A 24,688-nucleotide genomic window follows, 5' to 3' on the forward strand; every position below is an offset into this window, starting at 1 on the left:
CTTAATCTAACAGCAGCATATTTACACACACACCATAGACAATTCTGTCACGTTTCTGAATTAAAGCATAAAGGAAAAAAATAATATGCACAGCATTCTAATTCACATTCTCTTTTTAACAAATATATTTGGAGGCAGTGGCAGGGTCAGCCACTGGTGTGTGTATACAGGCAGTGCTACAGAGACACTGTTCCATTGCAGAGTGTCACTTGTGCAGGTGCAGAGTGCAGGTACAGGTCAGAAGACGTTACCATGAGAAATAAGGAAAAGAAAAACATGAGGTTTTCTCAGTGCTTTTCCCCCAGGATTCACTGCATTAATATTTATATATTTATAGTCTTCTGAATACATATTTTGTCCTGAAGATAGTAGTCCCAGTTTTTCAAACGTCTACCAGTAGCTATTGCTTCAGTAATACTGTTGAACTCTTGCCCAAATGACAACTGAAATATAATGAAAAAGCTTCTTGGTGCTTAGATTATTAAAACAAGAAATAATGGACAATTTGGATTTTGGAAGTGGCTCTGCTCCAGAGCAGCTTCTGAAACACATTTAGTATCTCTTTACACTCTCTGAACCTCACTTTACTGATTTGTAAATCAAGAGAACTTGGCTTAAAAGTTTAGGGAAAAACACTCAAGTTCTAGAGAGAAAAGTGCCCAGAACTTAGAAAATGTAATGTATGTTCAGAGCTCAGCTACATCACTGACTAGTCGCGTGAGCTCTAGCATGTCATTTTCTTCTCCGAATCCCATTTTCTCCTCTATAAAGTGAAGAAGTTGATTACACCTACTCTCCAAGGTTGTTGGGAGGATTAAATTATATTCCAAAGACAAGTATTCCCAAACATGCGTTACACTGAAGAAAAAGTGATTCGTTTTATTGCTTGTTTACTTGCTTGTTGTTTTTGTTTTCCTTCAGCCACCAGAAGAGATTTATTCAATTGGAGATTCAGTTTTAATTCATTTCCACACTGATGACACAATCAACAAGAAGGGATTTCATATAAGATACAAAAGCATAAGATATCCAGATACCACACATACCAAAAAATAACACCAAAACCTCTGTCAGAACACAAAGGAATGTGCATAATGGAGAGAAGACATATTTTTTTTAAAACTGAAGATATTGGCACAAATGTTTTATACAAAGAGTTTGAACAAAAAATCCCTGTAAGACCAGAATTATCTTTGTACTAAAAGAGAAGTTTCCAGCGAAACCCTCATCAGCATTACAAGGATATTTGAACTCCATGCTTGATGGTATTAATAAAGCTGGTGAAAGGGCATCATATACTTCAAGGAAGACTCTACAAGCTTTTGTTCACAGCTTGAAATAGATGCCTCACAATTCAGACAGTTTAATTCAGGAACTGTGACCCTGCAGTGTTCTTTTTGACAATTTGTCAAGATTTAGGGACATAAAATGATCTTGCAGGTCGTAAACTGGAAAACAGTATTTTGGTTGTCTTAGGATAATTGCTGACTTTGTATCTTGGATACAGTGTAAACCAGATCCATATAAGGTGAATGTGAAATGGGAGTCTTTTGAGGGTGATTTGTACTTTCCATGTGTATGTGTGTGTCTGGTGTTTGGAAACTGGGATATTTCAGCTTCATTATTTCCACTTGCAGGCCAGCTTAACCTCTGAAACACAAATGATCTTGAAACCACTTTAGTGTACTTACATTTAGATGAGTTTGAAATCTCAATGGTGTCTAATTATTGCAGTTAAATTCTAGACATCAGTTCTTTAAGTCTCGGAAAACGCCCAGTGAATTGGTAAACTTAGTTCTTTTTTTGGAAGTGCTGCCTTTTCACACCAAATCCAAGAAGCCTGTGATGTCTTATGAACCTTATGAGAAAACTCCGAAGAGGTGTGAGCAGGATTCTTCTGAATGACTGTCTGGATGGTTCATTACTCAAGTTACTGCTGCTGCTATTGTCTTTCCTTTGTTGTCGATCTGTTATTGTTGTATTATTATTGTTGATGTTGTCATGGTTAATCTATTTTTTAAAAATGAAATGAAGCAGAAGTAGGCCTTGTGAGAACTGAAAGGTCTCTTTCATTTTTCTCTTCCTGGGATTCATTTTTTCAAAACGCAATGCTGGAAAAAAAAGATTTGTTTCTGAAAGACTTCTTATGGTGCTATTCCATAAACTTTTTTTCAAACAAGTTTTTGACCTTTGAGCCAACCCACCTGTAGACTACGAATGTCTCCCTATGGCTGGTGGCATTTGAAGACTAAAGACTTGTCAAATATATCAAGAGTATATCATTGCAAGGGCAGCACTTGTCCTGTGGAACAACTACTTATAATGCCTTAGAATTCTTGCACATGATCAAACAGATCCTCCTAAAACACACCTTTTGAAATGATGAACATAATAGTATATGTTAATTAACAGCTCTATGAAGAAAATCCATTTCCATGACTGAAGCATTGGATATAAATATGGTGTCCTGCTTTTTTTGTAGAAAATGTAATTTGAGGATGAATTTTCTGCTTTAAAGGCATGTGTGTTTTTAAAATTAATGAATGTAGATGTGTGATTGTCTGAGTGAGTGAAACTACAAGAGGTAAAAAATAATGGGTGGTTGAAAAGTTAAAATGTATGTGCCAAGTTCTACTAGAATTCCATTTGAAATAGCACCTTCCTTAGGTTTCATGGACAAATAATGGGAACTTCTAATTTTGATCAATCCCATTAAAAAAAGGCTCTTTCCTTTAGAGAAACTCTATTTTGATGTCAATATAGATTACTGTATGAAGTAGCTTTGTTTCTGTTACCTGTCCATGAGCATACAACCTTGAATACAATTGGGTGTATTCTTTCAGTTTTACACAATTAAAGTATACACACAGATGTAGCTTATCTGTTTTTTTCTTAAATTGTTGCCCTGAAAAAATTTCTTGCATATGAATTGTAATATGTAAATACATTTTTATAACCAATGTTTTGATCTTATTGAATGTTACTTTGAAAATGTATAACTATTGCCTGCAATGTAGATGAGCCTTTTAGTAGAGCTGATTTATTCCAGTAACTTCTTCCATATTTTCTCACTAATCTCCCGTTAGCCAAAATATGCCAGAAATGGGAAAGAGAGGAGAAAAAGTCATTAACATTAACACCTATACTGTTCTATACTACTCCTACCCGTGTGCTAGGAATGTGCACTAGCTCTTTTTAAATTCCATGCTACACTTTGAGGACTGTCATCATGTTCTCGTTTTGTAGTTCAGAAAGTGAGGCTCAAAGAATTTATGTAACCTTCCCAGAGTCACAGTGTAAAGTTAGATGTTGAAACCCAGTTTGTCTTATACAAATGAGCCTCTGCTTGTTCTACAAAGGTAGTAGAATCAATCTCGACCTATATAAATAGTAGATTTTTTATGGTGAAACTTTCCCACATAAAGTAAATTTTAGGGGTGAATTAGAGTAAAACTTACAGGATAAGCATTTTGTTCTTTTCAAGAACAGCATGAAATTTAGAATATCAATGATAGCTATCTTTAAGAATCAGAATTAGTACTAGAAAATCAAAAAACCCTATAGTTTGGAGTTAGTATGAGCCTTTTGTGAAAATAAATATATTAAATTATTTTGCCTGATGTGGTAGGGGAAATGTATTGCTCTATATTAAGAAATATTCTGGATATTCTGATTGACATCTTATTAGGCCATAGTGAGCTATGCTCTGCACAACTGAGAAATTAGGTATTTAGAAGGCATATAGAGATGTTGTCATAACTAGGTCTTCAACGTGAAAATTAATTTTTATTGTATCATGTCAAGTATCAGTTTACCACATATTATTTTTATATTAATTCAACATTTGCCTTAAGTGTGTTGTTAAATGAAAGTACAGACAGCTTCATTGTTGTATTGTTAATAATTGTTACTTACTGCTCCAGGCATTTTATTAAATTAATTTTTTAAATTATTTTCCACCCTACATCAGTATATTGGTTGTGCTTTATATTTGCCAAAGTCCTAACTGACTATACATAGAAAAAAAAAACACTGTTCTCACTTGATTTTATTAAATTATTTTTAAAAGTCAATTTTGAAAATAACTGTATTTTATTAGGAGATCGTGACTTAAATGGACAAAATAACTTTTTAAAAGAAATGGATGAGAAGTAATTGTGTTTCCAAAACCCTCAAGTATCCCATTCCTATACTGGCTGGATTTTTGCTATCTGTGGCTCATTTTAATATGTCACAGTATGAGATTCAAATTCTGTTTAACTTTGTTTTAAAATAGCTTGGTCTCTTTTATTTGGTTTGTAATACTGCTGTATTTTTGGTGGTAAGCTTCAAATATCAAATTTTGTTCTGCCATGTAGAAAAATCTCTAAAAGCATCAAATGACTAATTTTATTTTTGTAAGGTTAAAATTTATTTTTAAAAGAAACATTAAATTATATCTTTATGTAGATTTAGAAGGACTGCAACCCTATGTGACATTATAACTTACTTAAAACAGTTATCAAATATTTGGAAACTATTATTTACTAATAAGAATAAGACTTGCCTTATGGAAAATTTTTGATGCCACTTGTTAAATCAGGCATGGGAGGAGGAGAGCAGAAAATATAATTGCCTTCTAAAGATATATAATTTGAATTGCAGTAATGCTTTCTGTTTTACAACAACAAATGTGTAATAAGAACTTGTCAAAAAGAGAAAAAAGGTGGCCTGTGAATGAATTGAAAGTTTTTATGCTTCAATGCATGGTAATTGGTTTCCAATGAATATTTAGCTTTTGGTTTTTTATGTTATTGTTATAAAACTGAGAAATTTTGTCATTAGATTAGGAAACAAGAAGTGGAAAGGCTGGCTCTGATATTTTGTGAAATAGTATTATTTGTCTCCAAACTTTCTTCTGACATCTACATTTTCACTGTCTAGTTTCCAACCTGCCTAACTTTCCCTCACTCCAGTATATTGAACCTGAATCCAAGCTGGTCACGTGACTCCAGTTCCAGCCATGACACCCTAATGCAGGTACCCATGCAGGATGAAAACAAAGGAATTATAGGGCTCTGAGCACATTTCACTATATATAACCTCCCTCTCATCCAATATTCTAAGCAGCAAATGAATACAATGAATATTAACTTCTAACTTCAAAAAACTTGTAGGTGGAAATGTATCTGCATAAAAAGCAGTTGAAAAGAGATCTATTAAACTCTACACAGATTGAGGCACTTAGAAGGTCCTAGCGATCAGGGCTTATCTTTATTTATTTCCAGGTTGGAGGTATATGAGTAAATATTGACATTGCTTCTGTTGTTATATTTCTATATGAATACAAGCTAACGGCTTCACCAGTCCCTCTGACCTTACTTTGTCTGTCTGTATTGTCCTTATATCTGGAAAGTTACTTATATAACATTTTATTTTTGCTCAACTATCAAATTTTCAGAGCATACTTGCATCTGAAAACAAATAGCAACGAAGGTTACTAAACTGATTTACACTATTTTAAACATGTGCTCAATGTTTCAGTGTATTTTGCAAATTACATATTTAAAAATAGATTCAATGGTGCTTCTTCTATTGAATAATATTATAGGATGATTATATTAGCCACAATATTTAATTCTACAACAAATCTAAGAAAGAAAAAGTTGCATTATCATTCAAAAGCTCTGTTAGGTTTTTTTTTTTTTGAAGAGCAACTGTAAACATTTAGCTAAATATAATGAATTTCCATCAAAATATAAAAATGCATCTATATTCCCTTGTAATATTTTTATGTTAGAATTAGTGCCTCACAAAAGTGATAGCTGACATTGAAAACACAGTAGTAATGTCACCGCGGTAATAGAGGTATAAGAGGAATTACTTTAAGGAATGACATTAAGAATGTTTAAACAGAAAGATTGCCTGGAAAGGACAAAGTGAAAGGCTTATAGATCATAAGGCTTCAATATGTCAACCTCCCCTAAAAATTATTTAGTGGCTATTCCTGAAGGGACTATAATTGAGACAAAATGTAAATAGCAGGAAAATTTTCCTTTGGAATCATAAATTTTTCAACGTTTCTTTATGAAACATTTCTTTATGAAAAATTTTTTCATAAAGTTTTCAATTTTTATACTTTTACTATATGTGTACTAGATGTGTTTGAATTCCCTGGGATTAAAAGGTCGCTCATAATAAGTTTTGCCATTTTCAAACCAAAACGCATAGTACAATGTATTTTACTCACTCATTTATTCTGTTTATTCACTGAACAATATGCTTCATACTGTGCTAAGTACTATGAATTCGAGATAAAAAAAGAAAAAGTAGCAATCTTTGCTCTCATGCAGTTTACATACTAAAGAGATAAGCATTAATTTAAAGTAACCCCCCAAAGTTGAAATTTCAGTAAGGAAACATGCATGTGTATTCTACTGCCATTTGGGAGCATTCTGCAAAATTGTGTGGTTTTGTATTTTGAGACTAGCATCAACATAAACATCCTTGGTTCTGCATTTGAGCATTTAAAAAAATTCAGTTGTCCTATAAAAGTAAGTTTTTCTTTGCATGTATTACTTGTATTTTTAATTTATAAATTACTGAACCTCAGGATGGACAATTGGGGCTTTTTGTAAACAATATGTTTTACAAAAAGAGCTACCGAATACTAGCACCAGCAGCACTCGATAAATTGTAGTTCTAAATCTGAAACAGATTTAACCCATTATCTCCAATCAATGCTGACCTAACTGGTGGAAAAAGGAGTCTTTTCACCAATAGTGTGATTGCAGTACAGTAAAATGCCTCACTGTCTCACTATTTGCTTCTCCTCCAAGTCAACGAGTGATTTTTTAAAGGTGAGTAAAGTCCCTAGAATGCCCAGCTCTCTCAAGAGCATGCGTACAGGTGCATGCACACACACACACACACACACACACACACACACACGTGTGTATATATACAAAAGATCTTTGGACGCACATACCTGCAACCTAGGCAACATATTATGCACACAGATAACGCCTCATAGAATATGATGCCACAATTTAGAAAAATCTATAGAAAGATCAGGTAAGAGTAATCCCAAATCATAAGTAACAGAATTAGACTCTAAGAATTTTAAATGCTGGAATGATCAAATGTAGAGTATAAAGAAAAGCACATTAAAATAATTAAGGAAAGGAAATCGAAATATGTGGAAAAGCTATAGACACTTTCAAAATATTGAGTAGATTTTTAAAGAATAAACTTGCAGAAATGAAAAAATACGGTAATTGAAATGAAAAATGTAGTCGACATGGTTGATGGTATGATTTATGAGGTGGAAGTATATAAGAATCACAGAACACAACAGAGAGACAAACAGATGAAAAAATATATTTTAAGAGACATGAGAAGTAGATGTGAATGTTCAATATGTATTTTTAGGAGTTATAGAGGAAGACAATATAGACAGTGAAGGAGAATAAAATATTCAATATAAATATATGAAATGCCCCAAAACTTTTGGGAGACATGTATCTTCACATTCAGGAAACACAAAAAATTCCTAAGGAAAATACATAAAAATAAGGCTGCACTTGGAAAACGCATAAAAATAAAGCTGCACTTAAAGCTAAATACATAAAAATAAAGATTAGACACATAGTACTGAAATTGGTTAATACAAAGTTAAAAAAAATTAAAAGTAGTCAAAGAAAAAGGCAGATCATCAAGAAGAAGGTACTTTTAGAAATATAGCAGACTTTCCAATACCGAATATAGTGAAATCAAGTCTTCAAGATATCAAGAGTAAAAAATTGTCAACCTAAATTTTTATATCCTGTTAAATACCACTTACAAATAGGAACTAAATGATATGCAAGAAGGATTAGTTGTTCAAGAATTGGTGGTTAGGTGTCAATTTAAAATATTTACTACTATAAAATAATATTCATTATCTTGTTACAATTAATGTGATTATAATATTAATGAATAATTTTAGAAGAAAGTGGAAGTAAATATAAAACTAATATAATATCATGTACAACTAGAGAGGATTAATTGAAGTTGAAAAGTTCTAAGGTCCTTGTAGTGTTTAAGAAGAGGATTACTTTAATATTTTGTTAAATGTTCAGGGTAAAATGGTAGGCTAACCAAAACAATAAACGTAGGATATATAATTTCTAAACCAGTAGAGACGGAAAGATAGCATAAAATAATAAATCTTAAGGATTTTATAAAAGGAAGATTAAGAGGCATAGAAAAAGTGAGAAACATAGACAGCACAAAATAAAATGGTAAAAGGACAGTAATAAGTAATATTTAAAATGTAAAACACATCTTCCAGGCATTTTTCTAAGTGTCTGAGATAGTAGTTCATTTAATTCTCACAGATATGTGAGTTAGAATTTATTGTCCCCATTTTATGAGTGAGGAAATAAATAAAAAATACACTAGTAATTGCAATAAATGTAAGTACACTAAAATTTCCAATGTAAGAAAAGGCATATTCAGATTGGATTAAAGTGTCATCCATGAGCTTTTAGAAAAGATGCTTGTAAAAAAGTATGAGAAAAGCTGAAAGTGAAAAAATATATTGGGCATATTTTAAGCTAATGATAGCTGATTTTTTTTAGGCATAAGAGACTATTTGGAATAAGATTAGCAACTCCAATGATAAAAGAAACAATACATCTAGAACATTTAAAAATTTTTGATTAATGTAAATCTAGAGCCTCAAAATATATACAATTATCAAAATCATAAAAATGTAATTCATTTGATAATATGAAGATACTAAGATCTTCTTAGTAAGAGAGATAGTATGATATAAGGTATTTGCAAGATATATATCTGACAAAGGATTAGGAACCAGATTATTTTTAAAACCCTCAAATTCAATGAGATACAAACAACCCCATCGATCAGGAATTGGCAATCTACATCTTGTGAGTCAAATTCAGCTCACTGACTATTTGTGTCCACTCCATGACCTAAGAATGATACATAAAATGACTGCTAGCCTTTTGGCAAGAAAAGTTAAGACTTGAAGACATTGTCTGTTGGCCTAGAAATCCTAAAATGCCACTTGGTCCTTTAAAGAAGAAAATAGGCAACCTATGTAATCCATAAATGTGCAAAGGATACACACAAGCAATTCACAGAAGAGGAGAGCAGAATGGTTAAAAAAAAAAAAACAGATGAAAACATGTTTGATGTTGCTGTTATTTTGGAAAATTCAAATTTAAAGAATAGTATACTATCTTGTATCCATTGCATTAGTAACTAAAGCCTTAAACACTATCAAGTGTTTGCAAGGATGTATAGCATAGAAACTTCTATGCACTGCTGACAGAAATGCAGTAACCAGTAATGCAAACATTTTGGATAACCATTTGGCTCTAATACTTGCAGATGCTTTTTTTCATTGACCGTAAATTTAATTCCTTGCTATAGAAAAACTCTCATTTTGAACTGGTTTTAGGAAGTCACCTGAACTCCAGTAGCTGGGCTACAGGGAAGCTGTGCAGTCTTCCAGAGCCTGCTGAGAGAAGCGGAGAAGGACACCAAAACTAGGAGGAGAAGCCCCTTCCTCCAGCAACATCCTGCATGGTTCTGTATTGATGCAGCTTCACATCAGGAGAGCAAAGGATAATTTTTCAAAGGGACCAGCTCCGTTTTCTACAGCAGGCAATGAAAAACATATTTAGAATTGAGAAGCAATAAATAGACAATTGGTACATATAATATGACATAATATTAGAATATAAAGGTACATTATGTATTTATGACCTTTACACAATTTTAATCAATCCACAATCATAAGAATTAAATATCTGGCTATATTAAAAACAAAAATTTATATGTACCATAAATTATAAACAAATTGCCAGCTAGGAATGCCAATCTCCTTCTCTTTCTCTTTTTTCCCCTTTAGCGTTTTACAACATGATCTATGATTTTTTAAAAAACATGTTTTCAAGAGATTTTAAGATAAAATGTTATAATTCATGTGTATGTAGATTTTTAATTCAGATTCAGCATTTATAGAGTGCACAATAACCTTGTGAGATAAGTATTATTATTCCAATATTACAGATGGGAATCTTGAATGTAAAATACATACAAGAGCACATGATGTCTGTGACGAAGAGAATCCCTTTAAAGAGGGGTAGGTATATAAATTATATTTAAATTTAAAAAGTAACCATAAATTCAGATTTTCACTTTGCTCTTTATAGTGTGATTTTAAATGCTAATATGTTCAAAATTATTTCCCTTAAAAGCAAGGAAAGTCATTAGCTTTCCCATTAAGTACATGATTTTCATGATTTTATGCAGTTTGATTAAATTTTGTTGATTTCTATTTAGAGTTGTAATAGCGTAGCTTGCCTAAAACTAATATATTCCATCAAGAATAAACAGAAAATTGGGTTAAAACTTTTAAAAAGAAAATAATTCTATGTTTAAGGCATCCTCAAGCTTCCAACAGAGCTAGGACTTGAGGGATCAAATGCTCAGATAGAATGGAACCTGTTAACAATGAAGCAACATTTTATGTTGTACTTTTACTATCCAGGTGTAAGCTCATTCTTGATGCAGAGTGAAGGGCTGTGAATCTGTGCAGAGGTTGACTGTTAATCTTCGCCAAAATGTACTTGACAGAAAATGCTGAATCCATAATTCAATTAAATATCTAATTACGGAACACTGTAGGAAAATTGGAAATATTTTTGAACAATTATTTTTTGAAAAATCACAGGAAATCCATCTCCTAAAGTCACTATCATATATTAGAAGAAAAAGGACAACAAATGATGTAGTTACTAAGAAACAAAATGATTTTAAAAACCTAATAATTTTCAGTGGAAGATAATCGTCAATAAATACAGTTAACAACTCAAATGAGAATCCAGAAGTAAAAATGTATTTGAGTTATCCTTAATTTTAGCCTTCTACAGAGGATTGTCCTAACTTCAAGGAACATTATTAAAATGATAATTTTATAAATCATTTTTATTCGTTTTCTGTTTTATTAATTTTAATGAGATCAAGATTGTACTTCAATGTGAGAAAAATATTCCAAATGCCAGATATTATAAAAGATTTCTGTTAGCGTGTTATCTATGAATTATAAAGATAATATGCATTTTATGCTGCAGTTTCCTTTAAGTAATTCTGTAGAGAAAGGCAAGGTAAATCAATTTCATACTATATTGTGCGTCAAATATATAGCTTTTGTTATAAGATAATATGCTTTAGAAAGCACTACAGAAAAGGTTTTGAAAATTATCTTGAGTGCACTTCTCAGTATGCTCCCAAATTACTTGTCATGCTGATTTCGTTTATTCTTATGTTGATCCTTTTTCTGTGCAATGTTTTGAGATCCTCAAAAGCAAGTAGATGCTATTTATTTTTTTCTGTACTTACACAGAACTGCACACTAAAAGACCTCCTATATAGATTGCTTAAATTGAATTGAAATGAGATTGAATTAAATTAAGTTGAACTAACCTAATGTGCTAAAAATTACATAACTCAAAAAATGAGTACTTGTCACGTTAAGATCTGGAATATTTTCTGAGTAACACTGATATGAAGTTAATAAACCATATGAGTAATACAGAAAGAGATTGTCATTTATAATAATGAAGACGAAATATGTTATCCTTCTTTCTTCTTAAGTATGTTTAGTTTGGTTACATTACAAAACTGCGAAATTACTTTTCTAGAATAAAAAAGAGACTTCTCTCTCTCTCCAATTTGTCTCATCTGTATTTTAAAACAAATTTGGGTTAAGATGCTAAGGTCATTTTACAGCAACTCAAATAAATTAGATTTTCAGCAATAAGGAAAACTTATATTTCAATTTTTAAGCAAGTATTTTTCTTAACTACCTTAAGCTACCTGTATGAAAAGATAAGTCATTTTTTAATCCCTTAAAAAGACTAGCTTATCAACCTATAATTTAATCTGTAAATGTAAGAGTTGTTTGTTTAATACAGAAGAATGATGCTAAACTTGTACGTATTTTACTTCCAGTTAATAATTTGTTTTTCAAAATGACATCTTTTGTTCCTTTAAAATTTCTGAAAAGAATAAGGATCTCAGCCTTAACAGGTAACCTTGCAAATTCAAAGAGATAGGAAGTTTGAGATGAAGAGAAATTTCATTTTTATTCTACCTTAATCTTCAGCAAACCTGAACCTACTTTATCATAGATGGAGAGCTATTAAATACCTCTTTTCATCTGAAATGAATAATATTGGAGGAAGTCTTGCTTTTGTGGAGTCAAATGAAAAGACTAAGAATTAAAATTCTGTCTAGAGGTGGAGAACTGTGCCAGAAAAAGAGATTCTTACTGATAAAAAGGAAGCAATTAATACACCTTTTTAGTGCTACCAAGTGTTATTAATGTAATCAAATTAACCACATGTTAGAGTATTACATAAAGGTGACCATGCATAAGTCTATTATAAAAATGTAAATAGATATTGCATATATTTTTTGAGAAATGTCTATGCAGGCCCTTTTCTCATTTCCTAATCAAACTATATTTTCTTCTATAGAGATAATTTAGTTTCTTACGTATTTTGGATATTAACTGTTTAACAGATATATGGCTTACAAACATTTTCTACCAATCCACATGTTGTTTCTTCAATCTTTCAATTGTTTCCTTTGTTGTGCAGAAGCTTTTTATTTTGATGTAATCCCACTTGCCTATTTTAGTTTCTGTTGCCTGTGCTTTTGTTATCAAATCTAAAAAAAAATTACCTAGACCAGTGTTGTGTAAAGTTGTGCAGTTTCTCACCTGTGTTTGTGTTTTAGCAGTTTTATAGCTTCAGGTCGAAATAAGGGTCCAATTTCATTTTTTCTGCAAGTAGATAACTACTTTTCCCAATACTTTGTATTGAGAGACTGTCCTTTTCCCTTTGTGTATTCTTGGCAGCTTTGTTGAAAATCAATTGACTATATACATGTGTCGGTTTATTTTTCAGCTCTCTATTTTTGGGTTGATTGATCCATTTTTATGTTAGTATGATGCTGTTTTAATTACTATTGCTTTGCAATATAGTTTGAAATCAGGTAGTGTGATGCCTTCGGTTTTGCTTTTTTTCTTGTTTATGATTGCCTTGGCTATTTGAGATTTTTTTATGGTTGCATATGAATTTATTAAAAATGCTATTGGAATTTTGATAGGGATTGTATTGAATCTATAGATTGCTTGGAGTCATATAGACATTTTAACAGTATTAATTATTCCAGTCCGTGAATGTGGGATTTTTTCATTTATTTGTGTGTTCTTCAATTTTTTTCATCAACATTTTATGGTTTTCAGTGTAAGGTCTTTTACCTATTTGGTTAAATGTATTCCTAAGTATATTAATTTATGTAGCTATTGTAAGTGGGGTAGTTCTCTTGATTTCTTTTTCAGAAAGTTTGTTGTTACTGTGTAGAAATGCTACTATTTTTTGCGTTGATTTTTTATCCTGTAACTTTACCCTATTTGTTTATTAGTTCTAACAGCTTTTTGCTGACATCTTTAGAGTTTTCTCTACATAAGATTATATCATTAGCAAACAAACAATTTCACATCTTCCTTTTCTATATGGATGCTTTTTATTTCTTTTTATTGAATATTTGCTCTGGCACAAATTTCAAATACTATGTTGAATAGAAGTGGTGAGGGTGGGCCTCCTTGTCTTGCTCCAGATCTTATTGGGAAGAGTTTTAATTTTTCATTATTGAATAGAATGTTAGTTGTGGCTTTATCACAAGTGACCTTATTGCATCAAGAAACATTTTTTTCCTAATTTCTTGAGATATCACTAATAATTAGGGAAATGCAAATTATAATTATGATGAGATATCACCTTATATCTGTTAGTATGGTGATTATCAAAAAGACAAGAGATAAGAAGTGTTGGTAAGGATGTGGAGGAAAAAATACCTTTATACACTGTTGGTGGGAATGTAAATTAGTATAGTCATTATGGAAAACTATACGGAGGTACCTCAACAACTAAAAATATGACTCAGTCATCCCACTTTTGGGTATTTACCCAAAATATTTGAAATCTGTATGTCAAAGAGATATCTGCACTCTCACATTTACTGCAGGACTATTCAGAATAGACAAGTTATGAAATCTACCTAAGTATTCATCAACAGATGAATGGATAAAGAAAATGTGGTATATACACACAATGGAATACGAGTCAGCCTTATAAAAGAAATTTTGTCATTTGTGACAACATGAATAAAATCAGAGAATATTATACCAGGTGACATAAACCAGGCAAAGAAAGACAAAATGCCATATATCCTCACTTATATGTGGAATCTTAAAAAATCAAACTAAAAGAAAAATAGTAGAATGATGGTTACCAGAGGCTGAAATGGGATGGGATGGGCAGAATGTAAAGATTATGATCAAAGAGTACAAAATCTTGGTTATTCAGAAGAAATAGGTTTTTTTTTTTGAGATATATGGCACAGCATGGTGTATATAGTAGGTAGTCATGTAACGTACATTTCAAAATCATTAAGGGAGTAAATTTCAAATATTCCCACTATGAAAAAATTTTAAAAATCGAGGTAATGGATATGTTAATTAGCTTGATTTAATCGTATGTGCATCGTATTCATAAATCATAACATCAGTTTAGGCCCAATAAATATATACAGCTGCAATTTGTCAGTTTACAATTAAAAAATACAAACTTTAAAAAGCCACCTGATCAGGCCATGCCCAGGTAAAGTAAATGCCTTATCACACCATGCCTAAATAAGGCCAATGCCTAGCTGTAGCCAGTCAGGTGATTTCTCTGCTTTGCTTTTGTTTCTGGATTATCAAAGCTTGCTGCTCACACTACTGAACAGAGCTCTTGAAGCTCTTCTGGCTCTTGGTGCTGCCCAATTCATGAATTGTCCCTTGGTTGAATAAACTGTATTAAAATAAAAAATAAATAGATATTGGAAAAAACCCAGTAGATATAGCAACTGCTTTTTATAAGTATGAAAAGCATGAGTTTGAGTTCAGCATAATAATTAGAAGCTATGATGGATATTTTAAGCAAAAATAGAATTAATTCATGTATTTGTGAATTAATAGACAATAGGGGTACTATTATCTCTCTGAGATCACAAAAGTAACCTGCTAGAGAATTGCTACCTGTGCCACAGTCTGAAAGGCAGAAACTCAGAAGACTGCCTGTTGAGTTTTTAGGTTTAAGAACACATGGCTGTTGCAGATAGAAAGAGATTTTCATGGCTATTAGTGCCTCCTGACCCCCTCAAAACTGGAGAGTAGATCCAGGAACACTGCTGGAGAAAATCATCACAGACCCATGACGAAGCTGCTGAGCTGAAAACAGCAGCAGAGAGATGGCTTCTACCTCATTTTGCCTTCCAAAATTCACACATTTGCTTCTAACTATCAGAATTTAATTATGTTCAATCAAAACCTCAGCTTGCAAGGAATCCTAGGAAATGTAGTTTTAAATTTTGTAGCCCAGAAAGTATGCTGTTATGAAAAGAGATGAGAATAGATTCTAAACAGATATCCGTCCAAAATATCTAATACATTTGCAGTTGGCATCTATATTAGTTATCTGTTACTGTGTAATAAATTACCCTGAAATGAAGCAACAACAAGTATTTTTTTTTTTTTACGTCACAGATGCTGTGGGTTAGAAATAAGGTGATGCAACCTGGGTGCCTCTGCCTTAAGGTCTCTTGCAAGTACCAAATCAAGGTGTCTATTGGGCCAGTGATCTCATCTGACAGCTTGATTGGGGAAAAGTTATTTCTAGCCTCATTCATGTGGTTGTCAGCAGGATTCAGTTATTCACTGGCTGTTGTACAGGGGCCTTCCTCAGTTCCTAGATATGAGTAACTTTCCATAGGGCAGCTCACAACATGTAGCTTCACTAGAAATGACTGAATGAGAGAAAGAGAACAATCAAGATACACATTACAGCCTTTTTATAATCAATTTCAGAAGTGGCATTCTATCACTTTTGCCATATTCTATTTGCTAGAAGTTATTCACTAGGTCCAGCCCACACTAAAAAGGAAGGGATTATACAGGCAGGCAAGTATCAATCGTGGTTGCCTACCACAGTATCTCTGTGACTTTCACTACTGTAATATCATCTTAAATTTTCTAAAGAACTTTCAAAACAAAAAGAGCTGTTGAATTTAAAATTGTTAGATTTACTTTCAGTAATTGGCATTTTTTTCTTTTTATTTTAATTGGGGTATTGATGCATTTCAAATGCAAGTTACCAAATAAAGATATCCTCTGTGGCACAATCCCAGGAAAAGGTGAAAACAAAATAAAAGTATGAAGGCATTGCTTATGGCAGGTCTACTAATTATAGATGTTTACTGTATATTGGACCTGGAAAATGTCATAGTGGTAGGATTTAAATTTCCCTTCCTATTTGCTTCTCAGGGTGCATAAGAGAAAGAAGTTTTAGTAGTAAACACATGCTGTTGCCATCTAGCATAAGTCTAAAGCCAAGATTCTCATGTTTTCTAGATTTTTTCCACCACCTTTTCTTAAATATTCCTTAACATGTTTCTGAGCCAAATAAACAAGAGAAACGCTGCATTTGTTATCATACAATTTGTAGCTAAGTGCTGATTCTTGCTATGAGACCATTGAATTCCAGCTGTCTTTAATATCAAAAAAGACAAAAAAACCCCAAGGAATCAAAAATAATCCTCTGGAAAATAAACGTTGTAATTAATACATTAAGAAAGCAAATCCCTCGAAAAATATCAGGGCAATGCCAAACAGCTGAGGGCGGTAGTGGGTGGAGGAAGCAAGAAAAGGAATTCCTTTTCACGCACTTGTTTGGTTTTTGTATTTTGGGTTTTTTGTTGTTGTTTTGTGTTTTTTGTAGCTGTTGTTCGTTTGTTTTGCTAGCTGGTTTGTATAATTTCTAGCATTTCTGCAAACTTCTAATGAGATTTTAAAGAAAATTTTTTGAAATGAAGTACGTAAGAAAATATATGTTTAAAGCAACTATCAAATTTCACTTTTCAAATAATTTAAAAATATTTAGAATATTTTTGAAAATCATCCTTGAAAAATACTATTTTTTTCCATTAACTACATTTCTTTATGGCACAATATTATGAAATACCCTTTAATTAAAATGTGGCTAAAATACTTTAATTTTATATAATCTACAACATTTACCTTTGTTTTTAATCTTAGGTGCTAGGTAAAATCCAGCTTATTAGTATAATTTTTAAAGCTATTATTTCATTTCATAGTCTCTTTTCTTGAGTTATGCCAATTTAATTAATAGAAAAGACTTAGAAATACTCATTTTAAAATGATGTCACTGAAGGAACAATGAGTTTTGCAACAGTTTTCATCCTGGTGCCAAAGGGGAACTTGGAAAGAAAAATAGGGATAGGCAGGCGCAATGTGGAATGCTTGCTATGCTCACTTCCGTTTCCTTGCCCCGACCAAGGTTAATTTGTTCTTTCTTTGTCTATAATAAAATTAACTCCTTTCCATGCTCCATTTTGTATCTCTTCTCTCATATTCTATTTTCATTTTATCACCAATTGCTATTTTATTTTTCCTTATTTTGTGTATCTTTGTAAGCAGACTATTTTTTTGTTGTTGAATTAAGAGTAAATAAGAAAATATTAGAAGACAGAAAAAGAGTTAACCTCAGGGTTTTTTTCCTTAGTATCAGTAATTTCAAATTTTCAGGATTGAGATATAATGCTAGGCTATTACAGCTGGAAATTATAATGTGCATCATGTTAAGTTAAACAAATATTGCATTAAAATCAGTACATATAGCCTGGGCGCAGTGGCTCATGCCTGTAATCCCAGCACTTTGGGAGGCTGAGGCAGGCGGATGACCTGAGATTAGGAGTATGAGATCAGCCCGGCCAACATGGTGAAACCATGTCTCCACTAAAAACACAAAAATTAGCCGGGCATGGCAGCAGATGACTGTAATCTCAGCTACTCGGGAGACTGAGGCAAGAGAATCACTTGAACTCTGGGGGCGGAGGTTGCAGTGAACCGAGATCGTGTCACTGCACTCCAGCCTGGGTGACAGAGTGAAACTCCATCTCAAAAAATAAAATCAGCATAGATAAATTATAATAAAATTTTATATATCTATATCTATATTTATTTCTATATGTATATCTATAAAATACCTGTTGGCACATATGGTTATATGTGCATACATTCATATAAAATATCTGGAGTTTAGGAGAAGATGAATGAATGGGAGAGTTGAGACAGCAGAGTCATTGTATATTGGTTTTGTGGGGCAGAGATGGAAAAAAATGGTTGAGAGCAAGATAATTTCCCTGAAATATAAAGTTTTGGAATATCCATGAGTAAAAGAGATTTATTTTCAATGTTTGAGTGTTTTTTAATTCTAATTTCTCCATCTGCTACCTTTTAAGAGTTTCTCTTGTTTAGGCTTTTAAATTTGAATTTGTGATTTTTGGAGGCAATATTTTGCTAAAATAAAACTTAAGGTGAGAGTAGAAAAGTTTATATATACTCGTATGCACTATTTTGAAACAAGTGGGAATTGAAGAAGAATCTAATTTATAATCTATTTGGAATATGTAAAATGCTCATTTTAGTACAAAAGTACCAAAACGAAGGTAAATTCTATAATGAAATATATTTTCTTAGAATAATGTAGAGTTTGAGACAAGGGTTTGCATACAAGTGTGGTATTAGGAACGTGTTCCCAGGAGAAGCCTGGGAAAGAGAGTAGGGGAAACTGAACAGGGAAGGAGAAGAGAATAAGTAACAGATACGACTTCATGGAAGTTGTGGAATATAAATTACATTTCAGAGTGGTTCTCACCCTGAGTCAAAGGAGCTGTGTGTCCACACTGGCCCATTGATTAGCCGTTAGGTAAGAGCCATCCTAGCATGGTGGTAATGGGGAGATCAACTCCAAGCATTTCTGGTTCTTGATTTTCTGACTTTACTTGTTTGCAAGTGAATCTATAGCCAAGGGTCAATTCTTGGAAGATAGTAGCTGGTATGGGCCATGGAAGCAAAAGCCCACAGAGAAGCAAGAAAAAAGGCTGCAGAATGGGTAAAAGTGATCCAAGGAGATTTGGGCAGAGAATCAGCAGTGTCCATAAGATTTTTATGTAACTGATTAAATCCCAAATGAATCTCTTAAATAGGTATTGATGTAATAGATGGTAACTAACAAAAATAAGTATTTCTGGCTGGCCCCAGTGGCTCATGCCTGTAATCCAAGCACTTTGGGAGGCTGAGGCAGGTGGATCACCTGAGGTCAGGAGTTCAAGACAAGCCTGGACAACATGGTGAAACCCTGTCTCTACAAAAAATACAAAAATTAGCTGGGCATGGTGGCATGTGCCTGTAATCTCAGCCACTAGGGAGGCTGAGGCAGGAGAATCACTTGAACCCGGAAGGCAGAGGTTGCAGTGAACACAGATTGCACCACTGAACTCCAGTCTGGGTGACAGAGGGAGACTCCGTCTCAAAAAAAAAAAAAAAAAGTATTTCTTAAGCTTCTACTTTGCATTGTATTGTACTAGGAGATGTAATGTACAGACAGAAAAAAATTACATTCTAAGAGAAAAGATATTGCCCTTTAAGAAATATTAAAATGTTGTTAATACAAATAATTTAATAAAGTAATAGAACATGACTGATTGACATAGTTTTTGGAATAAAATTGTGCCATTTATTTTGTTTTATTGTGTTTTACTTTACTTTGTTTTATTGTCAGATACACTAAATGTTAACGTTTTACCACATTTGATTTTCTTTGTGTATGTGTTTGCGTGTGTAATTTCAGAGTAAGTTACAGACATCATGACATTTCATTCCTAAGTATTTCAGAATTTATACCCTTAAAACAAAGACATTCTCCTATAATGACTATAGGACAAAGGCATTCTCCTATAGTGATTATAACACAATTCTATTATTCAGAAAATGTAATATTTATACAATGCTGTTATTTTACATAGTCAGTGTTCAAATTCTCCCAATTATGACTATTATAATAGCTGGTTATCACTAGAGAAATATCTACACCTACATCGATATCTATCTATACACTTATGTATCCAACCATGTATTAATCTACATATAATTTAAGAATAATAAGTTATCCCTGTAAAGCAGTTGGTCTATTATGTCTTGTTTTCTTCCTCAATAGATTCTCATATTAATGATCACTCATGCATTTAGTCATCCAAATGAATTTAAAATTTTTTTAAATTACTCACGATAATTTACCCTTTACTTATTATTTCAGTTTTAGAAAAGTTCGGTGCTATCTCTAACTATTAATGAATTGGAGCAAACTTTGTTTCTTGACTATTTTCTTTCTAAAATTAATTTTTAAGTAACTAAGAATTTTAACAATATAATTTTTAAGTATACATTAGTTTACTCAAAAGTGTGCCAAATCTCTCAATCATATAATTTATATTACTATTTATTAAGCTCATCCCATATGCCAGGTACTAATTTAAGATCTTTAGTTGTATTAACTCTTTTAATTCTCAGAAGAGTCCATGAGAAAAATACTATTATATTATCAATTTTTACAAATAGAAAAATTGTGGCATATTTAAAATAAAAAGTTCTGACCCCCTCATTCATTCTGAGTCTTCCACAATCTTTCACAGAACATGATTTAGCAATTTTGTCTAGGACAATCACTTAACTTGGTGCTATTTTCTTTTTTCCTTGGGACTTACTTGCATTGATGGTCTATATCTGCATTGATCTTCTGGTTATTAACCAATTAAAGTTTATTTAAGATACATGTTCAAAGTAAGCTTGAGAAGAATGTTAAGGAAATCAGAATTTATTTTAAAATGTATTTGGGAATAATAAACTAAATGAAACCCAGCTGTGAATAATCAGATAATTCTTTATTCATTATAGATTCACCAAATTCAGGTCACTTAGTATAATGGAATATGTCAAGAATATTATCCTTAATACTATTACTGTTAATTATCAAATGTGTTTGATTTCTCAATATTATACTTATTAAACAACATTTATATTAAAGCTATTTTTTTGTAATTTTTTTTATTATACTTTAAGTTTTTGGGTACATGTGCACATTGTGCAGGTTAGTTACATATGTATACATGTGCCATGCTGGTGCGCTGCACCCACTAACTCGTCATCTTGCATTAGGCATATCTCCCAATGCTATCCCTCCCCCCGCCCCCCACCCCACCACAGTCCCCAGAGTGTGATATTCCCCTTCCTGTGTCCATGTGATCTCATTGTTCAATTCCCAACTATGAGTGAGAATATGTGGTGTTTGGTTTTTTGTTCTTGAGATAGTTTACTGAGAATGATGACTTCCAATTTCATCCATGTCCCTGCAAAGGACATGAACTCATCATTTTTTATGGCTGCATAGTATTCCATGGTGTATATGTGCCACATTTTCTTAATCCAGTCTATCATTGTTGGACATTTGGGTTGGTTCCAAGTCTTTGCTATTGTGAATAATGCCGCAATAAACATATGTGTGCATGTGTCTTTATAGCAGCATGATTTATAGTCCTTTGGGTATATACCCAGTAATGGGATGGCTGGGTCAAATGGTATTTCTAGCTCTAGATACCTGAGGAATCGCCACACTGACTTCCACAATGGTTGAACTACTTTACAGTCCCACCAACAGTGTAAAAGTGTTCCTATTTCTCCACATCCTCTCCAGTACCTGTTGTTTCCTGACTTTTTAATGATTGCCATTCTAACTGGTGTGAGATGGTATCTCATTGTGGTTTTGATTTGCATTTCTCTGATGGCCAGTGATGATGAGCATTTTTTCATGTGTTTTTTGGCTGCATAAATGTCTTCTTTTGAGAAGTGTCTGTTCATGTCCTTCGCCCACTTTTTGATGGGGTTGTTTGTTTTTTTCTTGTAAATTTGTTTGAGTTCATTGTAGATTCTGGATATTAGCCCTTTGTCAGATGAGTAGGTTGCGAAAATTTTCTCCCATTTTGTAGGTTGCCTGTTCACTCTGATGGTAGTTTCTTTTGCTGTGCAGAAGCTCTTTAGTTTAATTAGATCCCATTTGTCAATTTTGGCTTTTGTTGCCATTGCTTTTGGTGTTTTGGACATGAAGTCCTTGCCCATGCCTATGTCCTGAATGGTAATGCCTAGGTTTTCTTCTAGGGTTTTTATGGTTTTAGGTCTAACATTTAAGTCTTTAATCCATCTTGAATTGAATTTTGTATAAGGTGCAAGGAAGGGATCCAGTTTCAGCTTGCTACATATGGCTAGCCAGTTTTCCCAGCACCATTTATTAAATAGTGAATCCTTTCCCCGTTGCTTGTTTTTCTCAGGTTTGTCAAAGATCAGATAGTTGTAGATATGCAGCGTTATTTCTGAGGGCTCTGTTCTGTTCCATTGATCGATATCTCTGTTTTGGTACCAGTACCATGCTGTTTTGGTTACTGTAGCCTTGTAGTATAGTTTGAAGTCAGGTACTGTGATGCCTCCAGCTTTGTTCTTTCGGCTTAGGATTGCCTTGGCGATGCGGGCTCTTTTTTGGTTCCATATGAACTTTAAAGTAGTTTTTTCCAATTCTGTGAAGAAAGTCATTGGTAACTTGATGGGCATGGCATTGAATCTGTAAATTACCTTGGGCAGTATGGCCATTTTCACGATATTGATTCTTCCTACCCATGAGCATGGAATGTTCTTCCATTTGTTTGTATCCTCTTTTATTTCCTTGAGCAGTGGTTTGTAGTTCTCCTTGAAGAGGTCCTTCACATCCCTTGTAAGTTGGATTCCTAGGTATTTTATTCTCTTTGAAGCAATTGTGAATGCGAGTTCACTCATGATTTGGCTCTCTGTTTGTCTGTTGTTGGTGTATAGAAATGCTTGTGATTTTTGCACATTGATGTTGTATCCTGAGACTTTGCTGAAGTTGCTTATCAGCTTAAGGAGATTTTGGGCTGAGACAATGGGGTTTTCTAGATATACAATCATGTCGTCTGCAAACAGGGACAATTTGACTTCCTCTTTTCCTAATTGAATACCCTTTATTTCCTTCTCCTGCCTAATTGCCCTGGCCAGAACTTCCAACACTATGTTGAATAGGAGTGGTGAGAGAGGGCATCCCTGTCTTGTGCCAGTTTTCAAAGGGAATGCTTCCAGTTTTTGCCCATTCAGTATGATATTGGCTGTGGGTTTGTCATAGATAGCTCTTATTATTTTGAAATACGTCCCATCAATACCTAATTTATTGAGAGTTTTTAGCATGAAGGGTTGTTGAATTTTGTCAAAGGCTTTTTCTGCATCTATTGAGATAATCATGTGGTTTTTGTCTTTGGCTCTGTTTATATGCTGGATTACATTTATTGATTTGCATATATTGAACCAGCCTTGCATCCCAGGGATGAAGCCCACTTGATCATGGTGGATAAGCTTTTTGATGTGCTGCTGGATTCGTTTTGCCAGTATTTTATTGAGGACTTTTGCATCAATGTTCATCAAGGATATTGGTCTAAAATTCTCTTTTTTGGTTGTGTCTCTGCCCAGCTTTGGTATCAGAATGATGCTGGCCTCATAAAATGAGTTAGGGAGGATTCCCTCTTTTTCTATTCATTGGAATGGTTTCAGAAGGAATGGTACCAGTTCCTCCTTGTACCTCTGATAGAATTCGGCTGTGAATCCATCTGGTCCTGGACTCTTTTTGGTTGGTAAGCTATTGATTATTGCCACAATTTCAGCTCCTGTTATTGGTCTATTCAGAGAGTCAACTTCTTCCTGGTTTAGTCTTGGGAGAGTGTATGTGTCGAAGAATTTATCCATTTCTTCTAGATTTTCTAGTTTATTTGCGTAGAGGTGTTTGTAGTATTCTCTGATGGTAGTTTGTATTTCTGTGGGATCGGTGGTGATATCCCCTTTATCATTTTTTATTGTTTCTATTTGATTCTTCTCTCTTTTTTTCTTTATTAGTCTTGCTAGCGGTCTATCAATTTTGTTGATCCTTTCAAAAAACCAGCTCCTGGATTCATTAATTTTTTGAAGGGTTTTTTGTGTCTCTATTTCCTTCAGTTCTGCTCTGATTTTAGTTATTTCTTGCCTTCTGCTAGCTTTTGAATGTGTTTGCTCTTGCTTTTCTAGTTCTTTTAATTGTGATGTTAGGGTGTCAATTTTGGATCTTTCCTGCTTTCTCTTGTGGGCATTTAGTGCTATAAATTTCCCTCTACACACTGCTTTGAATGCGTCCCAGAGATTCTGGTATGTTGTGTCTTTGTTCTTGTTGGTTTCAAAGAACATCTTTATTTCTGCCTTCATTTCGTTATATACCCAGTAGTCATTCAGGAGCAGGTTGTTCAGTTTCCATGTAGTTGAGCGGTTTTGAGTGAGATTCTTAATCCTGAGTTCTAGTTTGATTGCACTGTGGTCTGAGAAATAGTTTGTTATAATCTCTGTTCTTTTACATTTGCTGAGGAGAGCTTTACTTCCAAGTATGTGGTCAATTTTGGAATAGGTGTGGTGTGGTGCTGAAAAAAATGTATATTCTGTTGATTTGGGGTGGAGAGTTCTGTAGATGTCTATTAGGTCCGCTTGTTGCAGAGCTGAGTTCAATTCCTGGGTACCCTTGTTGACTTTCTGTCTCGTTGAACTGTCTAATGTTGACAGTGGGGTGTTAAAGTCTCCCATTATTAATGTGTG

The 24,688-nt window shown here is 33.2% G+C and overlaps 1 protein-coding gene across 3 annotated transcripts in view; it reads left to right on the forward strand.

Moving 5' to 3' along the window:
* TLL1 (tolloid like 1) overlaps positions 1-6,554 on the forward strand; it is a 232,913-nt gene extending 226,359 nt beyond the window's left edge. For all 3 annotated transcript variants that reach the window (XM_001150703.6, XM_024356361.2, XM_016952480.3), the window contains one exon: positions 922-6,554. In XM_001150703.6, the coding sequence (XP_001150703.1) occupies positions 922-1,056 (135 nt within the window). In that variant the 3' untranslated portion in view covers positions 1,057-6,554. The remainder of the gene's footprint in view (positions 1-921) is intronic.
* The last annotated feature ends 18,134 nt before the right edge of the window (positions 6,555-24,688 follow it).

This window comes from Pan troglodytes, chromosome 3, assembly GCF_028858775.2.
Source record: "Pan troglodytes isolate AG18354 chromosome 3, NHGRI_mPanTro3-v2.0_pri, whole genome shotgun sequence".
Classification (NCBI taxonomy): Eukaryota; Metazoa; Chordata; class Mammalia; order Primates; family Hominidae; genus Pan; species Pan troglodytes.